The 14,712-nt window shown below is 40.8% G+C and overlaps 1 protein-coding gene across 12 annotated transcripts in view; it reads right to left on the bottom strand.

The window, feature by feature from the left end:
* PTPRE (protein tyrosine phosphatase receptor type E) overlaps positions 1-14,712 on the bottom strand; it is a 158,726-nt gene that overhangs the window by 44,283 nt on the left and 99,731 nt on the right. For all 12 annotated transcript variants that reach the window (XM_083616925.1, XM_083616923.1, XM_083616914.1 and 9 more), the window contains one exon: positions 5,470-5,576. In XM_083616925.1, coding sequence (XP_083473051.1) covers positions 5,470-5,572 — 103 coding nt within the window. In that variant the 5' untranslated portion in view covers positions 5,573-5,576. The remainder of the gene's footprint in view (positions 1-5,469; positions 5,577-14,712) is intronic.

The raw sequence follows: 14,712 nt of genomic DNA, 5'->3' as shown, positions 1-14,712 counted from the left end.
CAGAGAAAAGATTCAAACCAGGAACTTCATGATTTGCAACCTAGTCTCTTAGACACACCACTGGAAATAATATGCACAAGAGAAGAATTTTCAAAAATCCACACTGGGGAAAGCTACTTAGTGTTTTTCTGATTTCCATATGCATACAAACTTGTAATACTCTTATGAAAGTGAATTATCTTCGCACTTTAAGTGCACAGAAGCATATAAATGCAACCTGAATAATCATGATTTAACAATTCTTATAATAAATATACTCAGCTGTTATACTAAAATCAAACACAAGCAACAAACTACAGATCTATTTGCTGCAGTCCTTTTCATTGCAACAAAACCGCAGCAGTACGGGCCTAAAATAGAGTATGGCAATTTGTTAAACATGTGACACTCGGTGGGCTATGTGGTTTGAAAGGTTTGGAGAGCTGTAGCAACAGTAATTTAGGCTCCACGTTATGAGAAGCTTTAGTTATAGTCTGGATAATCAGATCCAGCCAATCTTTGTAAATAACTTCCCTTTTCAATATGCCAATATCGCCTCTTATTAGATGGCACTCACCCTGTTCCTACTTGAAATGCATTAAATAAAACAGAGGTCCATCCCCCTGTCTTAAAAAATATCTTCTCCATGTATAAAATTTTATAAACAGGAAAAGTTTCAGAAGAAGATGAATGACCAGGAAAGCATGGCATCCCTTACCCCCTCCCTGAGAGCCTGCACATTCATACTTAACCATAGTTTGGGCTCGGTGTAATATGCAAACCAGGCCACTGTCAAAGAGCTGAGAATAAAGGAAAAGATCCTGTGGCCAAGGAATCAGTAAGCCTAGGAATGTCTCTTCTAAGCATCCTTGCCCTCTAACCCCTAGATTATGGAATATTGCTTTGCTTGTTGAAGGATGCATCCGCAACCATGACACCAATCTCCACCATCACTGCAAACTTTTACGCATACCTAGCCAACAACAATAATAAAAGGGGACAAAGAAAGTCCACGTTCTATAAAGCTTCATACCTATTGTTGCTTGATGTAAAAGAGAAAGGTCTGTTAGCACATGGGCTCTTCTCCACCTGGCCTGGGCAAGACTCAATGTGCAGGCATACACCACCTATGCTAGACAGGCAGCTAAATGCTTAATTTCATAGTAATACAAGCTATGATGTTACTGAATGTACAGTTCTGGTTTTGAAAGAATGAGCTTTCAAAATGTTTCCACAGACCCTGAAGCAGCTGTCACTGGGATTGTGTTGATAGCCAGCTTAGCATTGCTGTGCCATAGGATTTCTGCTTTCAGGCCCTACAGCAAAAATCCTGAGGGTTGTCAAATGAGGAGGGTGGGGGTGGGGTGGGGAACTGGCAGAAAGCATGGCAGTTTCCAAGGCATGACTTTGCTGTTTTCCAGGTTCTGCACAGGATGGTCTTAGGTGCTTGATTCTTATTGCTTCAACCAGGGGGTAAATTTCAGTAGGTACTCTCTAACCCAGGATGTGAAATTTTGCAAGAAGGAATATGTTCAAAATCTAGTACATTAAAGCAAATACATTTCCCCACTTCTGAGCAGGCTTTGTGGCAATAAGGTAGCATTCATCAAAGCTGATAACTGCCTGTGTGGATTAGGCTAAGCTCTTCTTTCTAGTTCCTGTTTCAACAACAGAGAGTCATATGCCTTTGGAAGCTGACAAACAAGGCATGAAGGCGAAGCCACCCATTTATGGTATTATGAGGAAAGGGGGAAGTTCTATATTGATGCTCTTATTTTTAGAAACCTCTATGGTATCTCCCCACCCCCAGCAATCTTTATTTTCCTCTATGACACCATTATAAACGTTTGTGGCCTGTGCGTCTCTTAATACTAACATTTTGTACTGTCTGCTGTTTGCTGTTTTTGCAAATAAGGTAAGGTATTTTTGTTTAACACCCCACACACAACCGATGTATCGCCAAAAACAACTTACACGTGCCTCACCTTGGCTGCATACACAACAAGCATTTGAAGCACATTTAGGCAACATGACCCCCCCCCCCAAGAAATCTTGGGAAACTGTAGTTCACCATTCACAGAGCTACAGTTCCCAGCACCTTTAGCAAACTACAATTCCCTGGATTCTGTGAGGGAAGTTATGTTCTTTAAATGTATGGTGTATGAGCATCCTCTGTTAGAACAACTGCTACACTGTTTATTTAAGCTGCTGTAGAACAGGTGACATACCTGCTTCCCCTGGCATTTATGTGGCTTTTGTCCAAAGTCCCTAGAGCAATCGGGATACTTGCTGAGCAAGAAAATGCTTAAAGTAACTCATTAAGAATTGCATTCAACAATACTCAGCATGCAAGGATCCCAAAGGGGACATGGAGGTAAAGGAACTTGGGAGAGAAGAAACAGGAGAAGGAAATGTGCCACATTATCGCTGCTGAGAAGAGAGGTAGGTAAAGGTAAAGGACCCCTGGATGGTTAAGTCCAGTCAAAGGTGACTTTGGGTTGCAGTGCTCATCTCGCTTTTCAGGCCAAGGGAGCCAGCGTTGGTCCACAGACAGCTTTCTAGGGTCATGTGGCCAGCATGACTAAACCACTACTGGCACACAGAGGTATGTTATGAGAGCCAGAACGCACGGAAACACCATTTACCTTCCCACTGCAGTGGTACCTATTTATCTACTCGCACTGGTATGCTTTCAAACTGCTAGGCTGGCAGAAGCTGAGACAGAGCAACAGGAGCTCACTCCGTCGCAGGGATTCGAACTGCCTGCCATCAGCAAGCCCAAGAGGCTTTACCTGCTAAGATAACTGCCTGGGAACACACACACACACACACACACACACACAAACACACACACATACACAGGAGGAAGGGGAGAGAGAGAGAGAATATGTAATATGACTGGGGGCTAAGCAGGCCAAGTTGCTCCTTGCTTTTTCGGGGGGGGGACCCTCACCGGTCAAGCACAATTCGCTTCCTTTTCCCCAGAGCCGCACTCAGCACTGGTATGTTGAAAAGCAATATATCCCGAGGTGAGAACTCCACATCAACTTTCTATTGGCAGGCCACTTGTTCCAGAGGAGAAGATTCTGTAGTGTTGCTGACTCACTTCCATCAGTCCTAGTCAGCATGGTCTGTGGACAGGGATAGTGGGAGCTGCTATTCAGCAATATCTGGAGGGCCACAGGTTCCCCTTCCCATAGCTGTTCTTTCAGTGCTTTCTGGATGTTCCTCCCCTCCCCCCAATCTTCCTAGGGGATATTTTTTTCAACACTTTGTAAGGATAGTAGCTACAAACTTGTTTGCACGAATAAATTTGAAATACTTTTGCTACCTTGTATTTTTTTTATTCAAAGAACATTAAAGTTAGAATCATCATAGAACTGTAGTTGGAAGGGACCACGAAGGTCATTTAGTCCAACCCCCTGCAATGCAGGAATATTTTGCCCAATGTAGAACTCGAACCCACAACCCTCTACTGACTGAGCTATTTAAGTGTACAGTCATACCTCGGGATGAATACGCTTCAGCTTAAACATTTTTGGGTTGCGCTCTGCGGTGACCCGGAAGTAACGGAGCGCATTACTTCCGGGTTTTGCCACTCGCGCATGCGCAGACGCTCAAAATTACATCACGCTCATGCGCAGGAGTGGCAAAACGCTACCCGCACACGTGCAGACATGCTGTCTCGTCTTACGTTCGCTTCAGGATGCGAACGGGGCTCCAGAATGGATCCTGTTCACATCCAGAGGTACCACTGTATAGGGTAACCAGGAAAGGATGCAATCTAGCAAAATCTATCAGTGTCCAAATTCTGTTTAATTTTAATAATAATAATAAATTTTCAATTATATCCCGCCCAACCCTGGCAAAGCCAGGTTCAGAGTGGCTAACATCATACAAGTAAGACAATGCATAAAAACAAGCAATCAATAAATTAAGATACATCCCACAATTAATTCAAAGAAATTAAAATTAAAACTGGACAAGTGGCAATCTTCAGGTTAATTTTAGCCATTAATTAATTTTATTTCACAGGGCCTGTTTAGATTTTACCCAGGGTAACTCATCTGTAACCTGTATCAACTGGGTGGTTCAGGTCTATGCTACCGGCCTAGCCCACATCATCACATTTATTCTTCTCTATCAAGAGAATGCACCATGTGGAAGCAGCTTCTACACTTTGGTGAAAGAGGATAGACCGTGCAAGCAAAGGTATACTCAACAAATCACCCAACCAGTGGCATTATCATGCTTTAGCATCTTCATCAGTATACGATAGTGATTTTCCAGTTTGTTTGTTATAATTCTTTCTCATCCTGAAACTACAATCCACTTCCATAGCTATAAACAAGCCAAATTGATCAGAAAGGGAAATGGATGCATTCTTCTGGAAAACTGAACATTATACATTCAGGCCTGATGGCAACTTTGGCAACAGATAACAAAGTTTAAAAACTTTGTTCTGAACTGCCGGCCCAAAGGAGAACTTGTGGGAACAGTTGGGTACAGGGATACAACAGAAGGATTTCAAAAAACCAGAGTGATCAGTTCTGGTGCTTTATTAAAGAAAGGTGTAGAAAATATAATGAAAATGATGTATAGATGGTATATAACACTGGTAAAACTAGCCAAGTTGTACAAAACAAATAAGAAATGTTGGAAATGTAAAGAAAAAGAAGGCACGTTTTACCATATGTGGTGGGAACGTAAAAAAGTAAAAGACATTCTTGAATTGTTCCCCTTAAAAATCGAATTGCACCCTCTGGGGCGTGTGCCACACATTGGGAACCACAGGTCTAGAGGGTAGCTTCTTTATAGAAGCCAGACCACTGGGGAAAAGCAAAAAAGCAAAAATATATAGAGAGAGAAATGGATACAGACAATAAAAAGAGGTCCCATGTTGCAGACATGAAAATATGCATGACTGCTGATTTAGATAAGCAGAGGTTCCTGAACCAAGAAATAAACTTGCATTTGGAGTAAGATTATTCAAATGCAAGGGAACTCAGTAAGAGGAAGAGCAGTCAGTTTTAAGCCAACTGCTACTGCTTTATGTATTAATGAAGTTAACTGGAAAGCTTTAAAACCATCAAGGCTTTTGTGGCAGCAGTAAAAGAAGCTCGATCCCTGTTCTTTAGAGTTACCAAAGAACTACTGGCAGCCCTTAATGACAAGTACTGGAGGGTTGTAGCTTCTTATCTAGAATTGTAGAAAAGCCTCAGAGAAGCTTCCAAAGTAGAGCATCATAACAAAATATTTGTCAATGGGAAATAGTCAATTACAGTATTCATACATATTACAGATAATGTTCAGCATGTATGAGTTGAGAAGAACACAAGCCTGATCCCACATTGATTTCATAAGATATGTGACATGGTGCTATAAATGTTAAAGCAGGAAGCATGAAACACCATCTGAAACCAAAGGAATGAACATTTATATGAACAAGGTACTGACGCAGACTGACCCCCAAAATTCAGTGTTTCTTACTTGTTGTTGTATCATTAAGTGATGCAGTCCCATTGCCACGCAACGCTTCGCCGTGCAGAAAACTAATGGAAATTAGCAAGACTGAACAGGAGTATTCCATCATGGACCTGTTAAGCAAACACAGAGAAAAATATAAAACCTATACTAACATACTCATGTCATGTTCATACTATCACGAAGGAGGTTTGAATTTTATTTTTTTGAAAGAATGACTTTTGTAAGGGAATATGATTTATCTGTTGTGTCCAAAGTCTTATAAGTATTTGTGAAACTACCACCCTAGTGCCCAAAGTCTTATTCTATACCACAAATCTTCCAAGTTTGGAAAATTAAGGGATTTGAAAAACACCAAGAATAAAAACTTGCTACTCCAAAAAAAAAAAAAAAAAAAAAGCAAGCTCCAGGCATTACACAGAAACTGCAAGAGAGGACACATGCCCCACTCGCCCTTCCTCTTTTCTTCTGGGATATGCAAACTGGGGGTTTCTGCCTCTTCCTCAACATTTGGCCTTCAGTATCTCACCAGGGGAAAGGTGCACAAGTTCTCATGTTGCATATTACATGGAAGTACAAAAAGAGGAAACGCGAGTCACCCACATTTCCTCTGTTGCTGCTTGTTTGCACATCCAAAAGCTGGCAGAGATTACAAGCTGCTCAAGAAGAAATCTGACACAAATTCTAGTGAGTATAAAACTAAACAACATATGCAGAAAATGGAACAAATTCCTAGGTTGTGTGATGATCATTTTGTAACAATCTGCTGCTGTTCCAGTCTACTTTTCTTGCTGACAACTTAGTTTCTTATATGCTGAGTTGCTGGGTTGTTGTTCTTCCACAAGTGAGCACTGAAAACATGCAGTCGGAACTGGTACGCTTGAAGCTTCTACAACACCAACTCCACTAATACATAAAATAATTTAAGTATAACTCGTAAGCATACCCTTGCAAAGGACATGACTAGATTTTATAATACAGACTGCAGGTCTGGGTTGCCTTTTAAAAACCCACACGCAGCAGGCTCAATTCAGTCTACGGGGGGGAGATCCCACTGAATGTAACAAATCCCTTTTGCCTTCCCTTCCTTCTTCCATACTCACAGACACATCATGGGAGCTCTCCACATTCCTCCCATATCCTCATCTGTCCCTCTTCTTCCTGCTCAATCAAATAATGTAAGGCTGACCTATAGGAAGGGCTCAACAGTAATTTGGGAGACGTGCTATGCAGAACAGCCTTGGGCATTGTCCCGGAACACCAACTGATGCAGCAGCTAGACTGGTGATGGTGGGAGGCAGTGCGAGACAGTGGGATGTCACACCTTGGCCAAAACATATATACCTATAAATTGCTGCACAAGGTTCGTGTACCAAAGGCCTGAACAACAAACTAAAATAAGAATACTCTGGCTGCTTCTCTTTCTCTGTAATGAGTTCACAGAGTGCCCCAACATACACACTGGACCGAACCCACTACATTTTAAAAAATTATTTTGCTTCTCAGTAAAGGTACATAGGATTACATTATGAACTAGACAAAACTAGTTGTCATCTGCCCCTCCCTCATTATACCATGTAAATATACAATACCAGCATGCAGAGAAATCCTGACAGCGGCATAACAGAACTTGTGCAGGAGAGAACCTTTAAAAGTACACAGGGCTTTAAAATATAATTTATCACAAATTACTGGTTCTAATATGAGATGACAAAGTCAGGAAAAAACTTTTTGAATGGCATGAGTGGATAGCGAAGGGTCAAGGACCGCAATTCAGTACAGTGGTACCTCAGGTTAAGTACTTAATTCGTTCCGGAGGTCCGTTCTTAACCTGAAACTGTTCTTAACCTGAAGCACCACTTTAGCTAATGGCGCCTCCCGCTGCCACCGCTGCTGGAGCACGATTTCTGTTGTCATCCTGAAGCAAAGTTCTTAACCTGAAGCACTATTTCTGGGTTAGCGGAGTCTGTAACCTGAAGCTTATGTAACCTGAAGCATATGTAACCTGAGGTACCATTGTAATACTAAATTGTATCACCAGACTTTCCTAAAGCACTATACAAAACATATTTTTTTAGCCTTAGGCAGCCTATATTCATTTCAGTAGTCACTGACAATATCAGTAACTGAAGGATGAAATACAATCCAAGAATTGACTGAATTCCTAGCTGGTCTTTTTAAAGACACATTATTACAAACGAAGAACTGAACACCTAAATTCAGCACACCAAATACAGTTCTATTGACACAGACAGATCTTCCAGATGGTATCACTGTTCACCAAGTAGCGAAGTTATAGTTGACAGGAATGAATAACAGAGAACTTTTGCATCAGTTCAGTAGTAGTGAGAATGATTACTACCAGGAAATTCAAAATAGTGACAGGGATAACATCCTAATGGGGGTTGGAGAGAAGCAAAGAGGTGATTCTTACACCCATCCGCGATATTCCTCTTTAGCAATAGAGCTATGGCTTCTGAGTAGGCATACCTTGGATTTCATCAATACATACATTTTTAAAATGACATCGCGAAGTCCCAGTAAGTTGGCAACAATTTACCAATTATGATAGCCACCCTTAACCTCATTATAACTCAGCCTTACTTATCTCTAAAATGTGTTCAGAAGATGCTTCAAGAGAATATGTAGGCCACTTTTGATTCACAAATAAGAAACAGGAAAAGCTCGAATTTAATGCTAAATTCACATGGATACTTCTGTCAACTATTCTAAATATATGATTAGATGCTATGGGAGGGAAAGTGTATATTAAAATTCTAAAGCAAGGAAGTAGTTTTATGATTTCTGCTTATTTTTTAATCTTTCGAAGACACAAGCAGTAATCAGTACACAGCACAGCTAAAAACCATTCCCAAAGCTGTAAATGGCTTGAGCACTGCACCATTGCTAAACTGCCCTCCTCTCTGTATCCCATTATAATCCCTAGTATAGGCAGCATCTTAAGCTTACTATTGATTATTCAGCTTACCAACGATGCACAAAGTCAACACTTCAAGAGCATACAGTGGTGTGTGCAATGTCTGCCTCTCAGCTATGAAATCCTTTTCCACTGGAGAATTGCCCAAACCTTTGTCTGACTAAAAGAAAATAGACTTTAGATTATTCACATACTAACATGTCACCTGGACCCTAAATTCTTTTTGATCTTAACTATGGTTTGCTGAAAAATTCCAAGTTCATTAACTGTGGTCTAAAGTAAAAAAAATAAAATGATTTGTTGAAGCAAGCTAAAATTAACCATGTTTTGTCCAGATTTGAATATTGTGACATGGTGTAAGTCATTTAAAATTCAAATGAAAGTTTCCCAGCTCCTCCTTATAATCCTGTAGGGTAGGGGGAGCCAAGTCTTCTGCAGGAAATCCAAATTAGGCCAGTATGACCTGTTCAGATGGGCCAGGAAACAAATGCAACTAATGAATCAATGAATAAGTAAATTAGTAGTCAGACTTCATTTTTATTAATCACATGTATCAAAAGCTGCTTCCTCCTGTTGGTTCTACATCATCCAATACCCAAGCTGACTATTCCAATGACACACAGATAAATCACAGCTTTTGAAACCATGTGGCAGACAATTATATCCACCAGGAAAAAAATATAGCCAGCTTGAAACTAGAGGTTTGGCAATTGTTTTTGTAGGTTTATTTGTATAATTTTCATTGCTTAGTTGCAAAAACACTATACAGTATTTCTGAAAAATACCGGTAATAATAATGAAAGGAATAGCGTGAGCTTAAAGAAGGATGTAAAACATGTTTCAATGGTAAAATTATGCCCGTTCCTGGGTTGGATAGCATTTCTCAAGTGCCATTATATTTTTGTACAGCAGATGGGGCTGTATAGCAAGAGACGTGAGCCACATCAATTGCCAGTTTTCTGCTTTTCCTGCACTTTCTGAAACATAAGAAACTCTATCCATATCACATCCCCCAAACTTTTTTTAAAAAGTAAATGTAGCATTATGTGAAAGAGGTGAAAAAACAGACTGAATATTTCTAACACAGACAAGTGTGAAAATAGTTCAATACATACAGCATGCCTAGATGGAGTATGCATACGAGTACTTCTTTTGTTATAGAGAACTACCATGACCTTTTACAGCAGCAGTGGGGATCCTTTTACAGCCCGAGGCCCACATTCCAAGGGCCAGATTCCAGTGGTGGGAAGGGCCAGAAGTGGATGGAACAATGACAGTTTCTCCTTTGGACAGTAGGCTAGCTTCTACACACACACACACACACACACCCCTTTCTCAATCTTCATCTCAGCAAGCAAGAGTCATCATCTGAGCTCAAGGACACATCACTGCCAGGCAAAAAATAATGAAGGACAAAGTGAAACAGGTCAAGTGAGAAGTGTAGCCTGAGGAGAGTCCCAAAGGACAGACAGAGAGACCTGGAAGATTGCCTGAGGCTCCCTACCCATTTAATAATTTTGCCAAAAATCAAAAACGAGTTCAGTGCAAAGTGGTTGATTGAAATGCATACTTGAAAGGATTAAAACTCCTGCAATCCCTTCATGTGAAGGTACACCACTGAGATTCATCTCTGATTAAGATCTTGGGACAAGGCTCAGATCCAGATGCTACTTCTGCACTACAATGGGAGCTACACTGACACCAAATATTGTAGGTACCAGACCCAGACTTTACAGTACAGTGGTACCTCGGGTTAAGTACTTAATTCGTTCCGGAGGTCCATTCTTAACCTGAAGCACCACTTTAGCTAATGGGGCCTCCTGCTGCCGCTGCGCCACCGGAGCACGATTTCTGTCTCATCCTGAAGCAAAGTTCTCAACCTGAGGTACTATTTCTGGGTTAGCGGAGTCTGTAACCTGAAGCGTATGTAACCTGAAGCGTATGTAACCCGAGGTACCATTGTAGTACCTCGGGTTAAGAACTTAATTCGTTCTGGAGGTCCATTCTTAGCCTGAAACTGTTCTTAACCTGAGGTACCACTTTAGATAATGGGGCCTCCTACTGCCGCTGCGCTGCCGGAGCACAATTTCTGTTCTCATCCTGAAGTAAAGTTCTTAACCCGAGGTACTACTTCCGGATTAGTGGAGTCTGTAACCTGAAGCGTCTGTAACCCGAGGTACCACTGTATTATTATATCACTCTTAATGCTTCTGCTGTTTTTCTGTGTTTTTAGTCTACAATTATTAGTGGTGCTTTTACTGAAGCTGTTTATGTCTTAAAATTGTTGACCCAGCGAATGGCCTGGGGCCACCTGAGAATGCAAAGTCACTGAAACAAAGCTAGTGTGAAGCTGATCACAAAGCTTGGACGGGAGGTTAATGCAAGTGGGACAATCCTAAGGTTTTAGTTTTGAATGTTCTGAACCACCTTGTTCCGAACGGAAGTACAGAAGTTTTCTAAATGGAAAGGCAAATGATAAACAAATAATGCCTCCATTAAAGCATAATGCTGAAACATGGATTAGTGTTGCATAAACACATCACATCTCTCCCTGGGCTCACATGCTCCAACTCCCTTTCCCTCATCATTTGAGGTGAGTACCTGTAGGAGGAGTTCTGAAGCTTTTGCTGCCTGTGCTGTGTTTAGCACCAACTATGGTTAGTTTAATGCAGGTAATACCCAGCCCTATTTCTCCATACCATGTGAACTAGATGAAGCAATGCTGAACTGGTGCCTGGATGACAGCCAATGAACTGAAGCTGAATCCTGAGAACATAGAAATACTGTTGGTTGGTGGTTCTCATGCCTGGGAGGTGGTTCAATAGTCTGTTCTAGATGCTGTCCTTGACACTTAGGGTACTCCTAGATCCAGCATTGTCAACGTGAGTCCTGACATCAGTAGCAAGGGTTGCCTATCTCCCACTGTGGCTGATTAATCAGTTATGCCTGTTCCTGGACAGCGACAGCATTGCTGCTGTGATCCATAGTCTCACTCATGTCCAGACTACTGCAATAAACTCTAGATAGGGTTACATTTCAAGTTGGTCCAGAAACATCAGTTGGTCCTGAGCATGGCTACCAGGTATACCTGTGCAGTCATATAACATTAGTTCTGTAGAACATATAGCACTGGCATATGCTGATACATAAAGACCTAAGCAACTTTGGATCCAAGTTGATGGAACAAGGTTTGGCTTGTTGTGGGGAGACATGGAATACAGTCTTCTTTGTAGTGGCACCTGACTCCAAATTCCCTTCTTCTAGAGGTGCAAATTGCTCCTATGCTATTGGGCTTCCACATCAGGTTACAGAACACTTGTTCACCCCGACCTACGAGGAATTTACTGTTCCAAGTTTAGTGCAGCTGCTGTTGCATTTATAGCACGTAATTGTTTTGTATCTTTAGAAACCACTTAGGTTGCTGTTTTAGTGTTTGTTTCTAGGACTCTATAATCTAAGTTTCATTGTTATGATAATGGAAGCATCTTTAAAGCTTTCTTATTGGAAGCTGTACGCCGGCTCCCTCGGCCAATAAAGCGAGATGAGCGCCGCAACCCCAGAGTCGTCTGCGACTGGACCTAACGGTCAAGGGTCCCTTTACCTTTACCTACGTACTTCTCCACATAGAATATAGCTAAACGGTGGAATTTGCTCCTGCAGGATGGCCACTAGCTTTGATAGTTTTAAAATAGGATTAGAAAAATTCATGCAGGACAAATGCTGTCAATGGCTACTAGAGGCAATACGCTTCTGAATACCAGTTCTAGGAAACCACAGGAGGGGAGGGTGCTGTTATGTTCCAGTCCTTCTTTCACACATCTCATGGGCATTTGTTGGCCACCATGAGAACAGGATGCTGGACTAGATGGGCCATCACCTGATCCAGCAGGGGTGTTCTGGTGTTTTACTGTATGAAAAATATTGAGCAAAAATGACCTGCACAAAGTGTCAACAGAAATCATTTAAGATGTTAGAAGATGAAATAGCTCTTTTCCCCCCATAAGGCACATAACGTTTCACACAGGACACAATGCAGCCAATGCTTTCCATCAGTGTAAAGAGTTATGTTTGCACAACAAAATTTATCTCTGTCTCTCCTCCCCTTCTACACCCTCCCCCAAACCTGCTCTGAAGATTGTAGGAACCTCCAAACATGAGGTGTGGGAGAAGTTCCGTAAACTGAGTGTCAATCGTTGTGCTGATGGAATGAGTTAGTTGCGTGCTGCTCATGATTTCTTCACAAATCTCCCAACTGAGACAAAAAATATGCAGAGTTCCAATAGTGCTGATTGCTGTCCAAAAAGAACAAGGACATCCTAGCTCTGAAAGACTGAATAGTTATACTGTAATTGTTACTGGGAGAGAGCTTCCAGATGAGTAGCTTGCAGCAAAAATAATTCTATGGTCCCTTAAAGACTATTTCATTTATAAGCATGAGCTTTCATGGGCTCTGTTCACTTTGTCAGATTGCATGACATGAAACAATTGAATGGTGAGATTTGAATGGCAGTGAGATGCAAAATAATAATAATAATCACAGTTGGTGACAATTAGAGCTTAAACATATGTTCAATAGGTACAATTTTAACCTTTTACATTAGCAGATTGGTGATAATTGCTGTGATTCTTGTATTAACATCTGAAGTGAAGCAGGGACCCATTCACAAGAAACACAAATGGATACCCTGGCATTGGAAAGTTAACTAACACATTAAACTTCTTGATGATTATTACATTGTTGTCTAGTTATAGCATTATTCAACAATATGTTTTCAAAGTCCAGTTTACATTGTGCCTTCAACCTTACTGTATCTAGTTACTATATTTTTCCGTGTATAAGACAACCCCCAATTTTAAACTTAAAAAATTGGGGGGGGGGGGAATATAGTCTTATACATGGGAAAATACTGTATATGCTCTCATGAAAATCAGTGTCTTAAAATGGTGGGTCACAGATGACCTCTTGGGTACTCTCATCCATTGGAGGTTTTTAAGCAAAGGTTGGATGGTCATCCGCCAGGGATGCTTTTGTTGTGATTCCTGCATTGTAGGAGGTTGGATTAGATTACTCTTGGGGTACCTCACAACTCTACAATTCTATGAGTAGACAGTTTTTGATAGAAGATGGGAAGGTGTGTGCCTGCATTTCCAGGGAGTGGGAAATCATGATGCCACTGGTTCTATGATTGCGGGGTGTGTGTGTGTGTCTTGAAAGCCCCTGCCCTGAGCCTACATGAAAGAAAGGACTGAAGTTTCAATCCATCAAGTCAAAGAACGGCTGCAGTAAATTCCTTCTAATGACAGCAAAAAGATGCAGCTGCAGTAATTAACCATAATCTGATATAATTACAACTAGCTTGTCAACAGGACAATAAAAAAAGATGGAAAACTGGGATAAATGTAAATGGTATACTGATTTCTTAAGTATCGTAGTGAACCCCTACTGCAATGTACACGCTTATGTTAAGGACTGGGGATTGGCTGCGATATAATGCAATCCTATGAATTGAGTTCCTTTCATAATTGCAGACTCATGAAATAGTAAGATGAAGAAGAATGCATATGTTAATCAGAGTAGTAGAATCATCAGTCAGTCTTTTAGCTGTAATGTAGCACTTCATATGTAACCATACAAAGTTACTGCATCACCTCTGACAATAATTTAAACCAGTTGAGAAGTTTTGAGGTTTATGAATTGTAGCCTATTTTTTAATGCACATAACTCTAGACTGTGTGCACCTCTGTTTCCTACATGTAAGTAGGGTTGCCATATTTCAAACAGTGAAGAGTTGTTGAGCTTTTTTTTTTTTTTTGCAAATTTGCATTTATTTATTTATTTATTTATTTATTTAAAAAGTTCTTTAGTTTTTGAGCTATTTTAAAGGAAAATCGCCGACATGGGTTGCCATACACCTGGATTTTCCTGGACATTTTTAAAGCAATTTCTGCCTGGACACTGCTTCCAACTGCAGTATTCCGGATATGTCCAAGAAATTCCAGACACACGGCAACCCAACATATAAGTGTTATCTCTCTGTACAATGTATGAAGACTTAAGGCCATCCAGTTTATGGAAAGTTCAAGCAAATATTGATGAGAGACTCTAGAGTCAGGCAGCGTGTTAATTACCAACCTTCTCTATCTGTACTATCAGATGGTTCCCAATTAAAATTAAAAATTATGCATACTCATAAAACGGATGTTATTCCTCATTACTGCCCTAAATAGGTTTTCCCTTTAGCCTTCTAGGCGCTTGAGGGATAACTCACTACTGATAAATAGATACTACAGTTCAAGCTGTAGAACAAGCA

This window comes from Podarcis filfolensis (genome assembly GCF_964270895.1).
Source record: "Podarcis filfolensis genome assembly, chromosome: 5".
NCBI lineage: Eukaryota > Metazoa > Chordata > Lepidosauria > Squamata > Lacertidae > Podarcis > Podarcis filfolensis.
The sequence above is the reverse complement of the archived record's forward strand: the minus strand, read 5'-3'. Positions and strand labels throughout refer to the sequence as shown.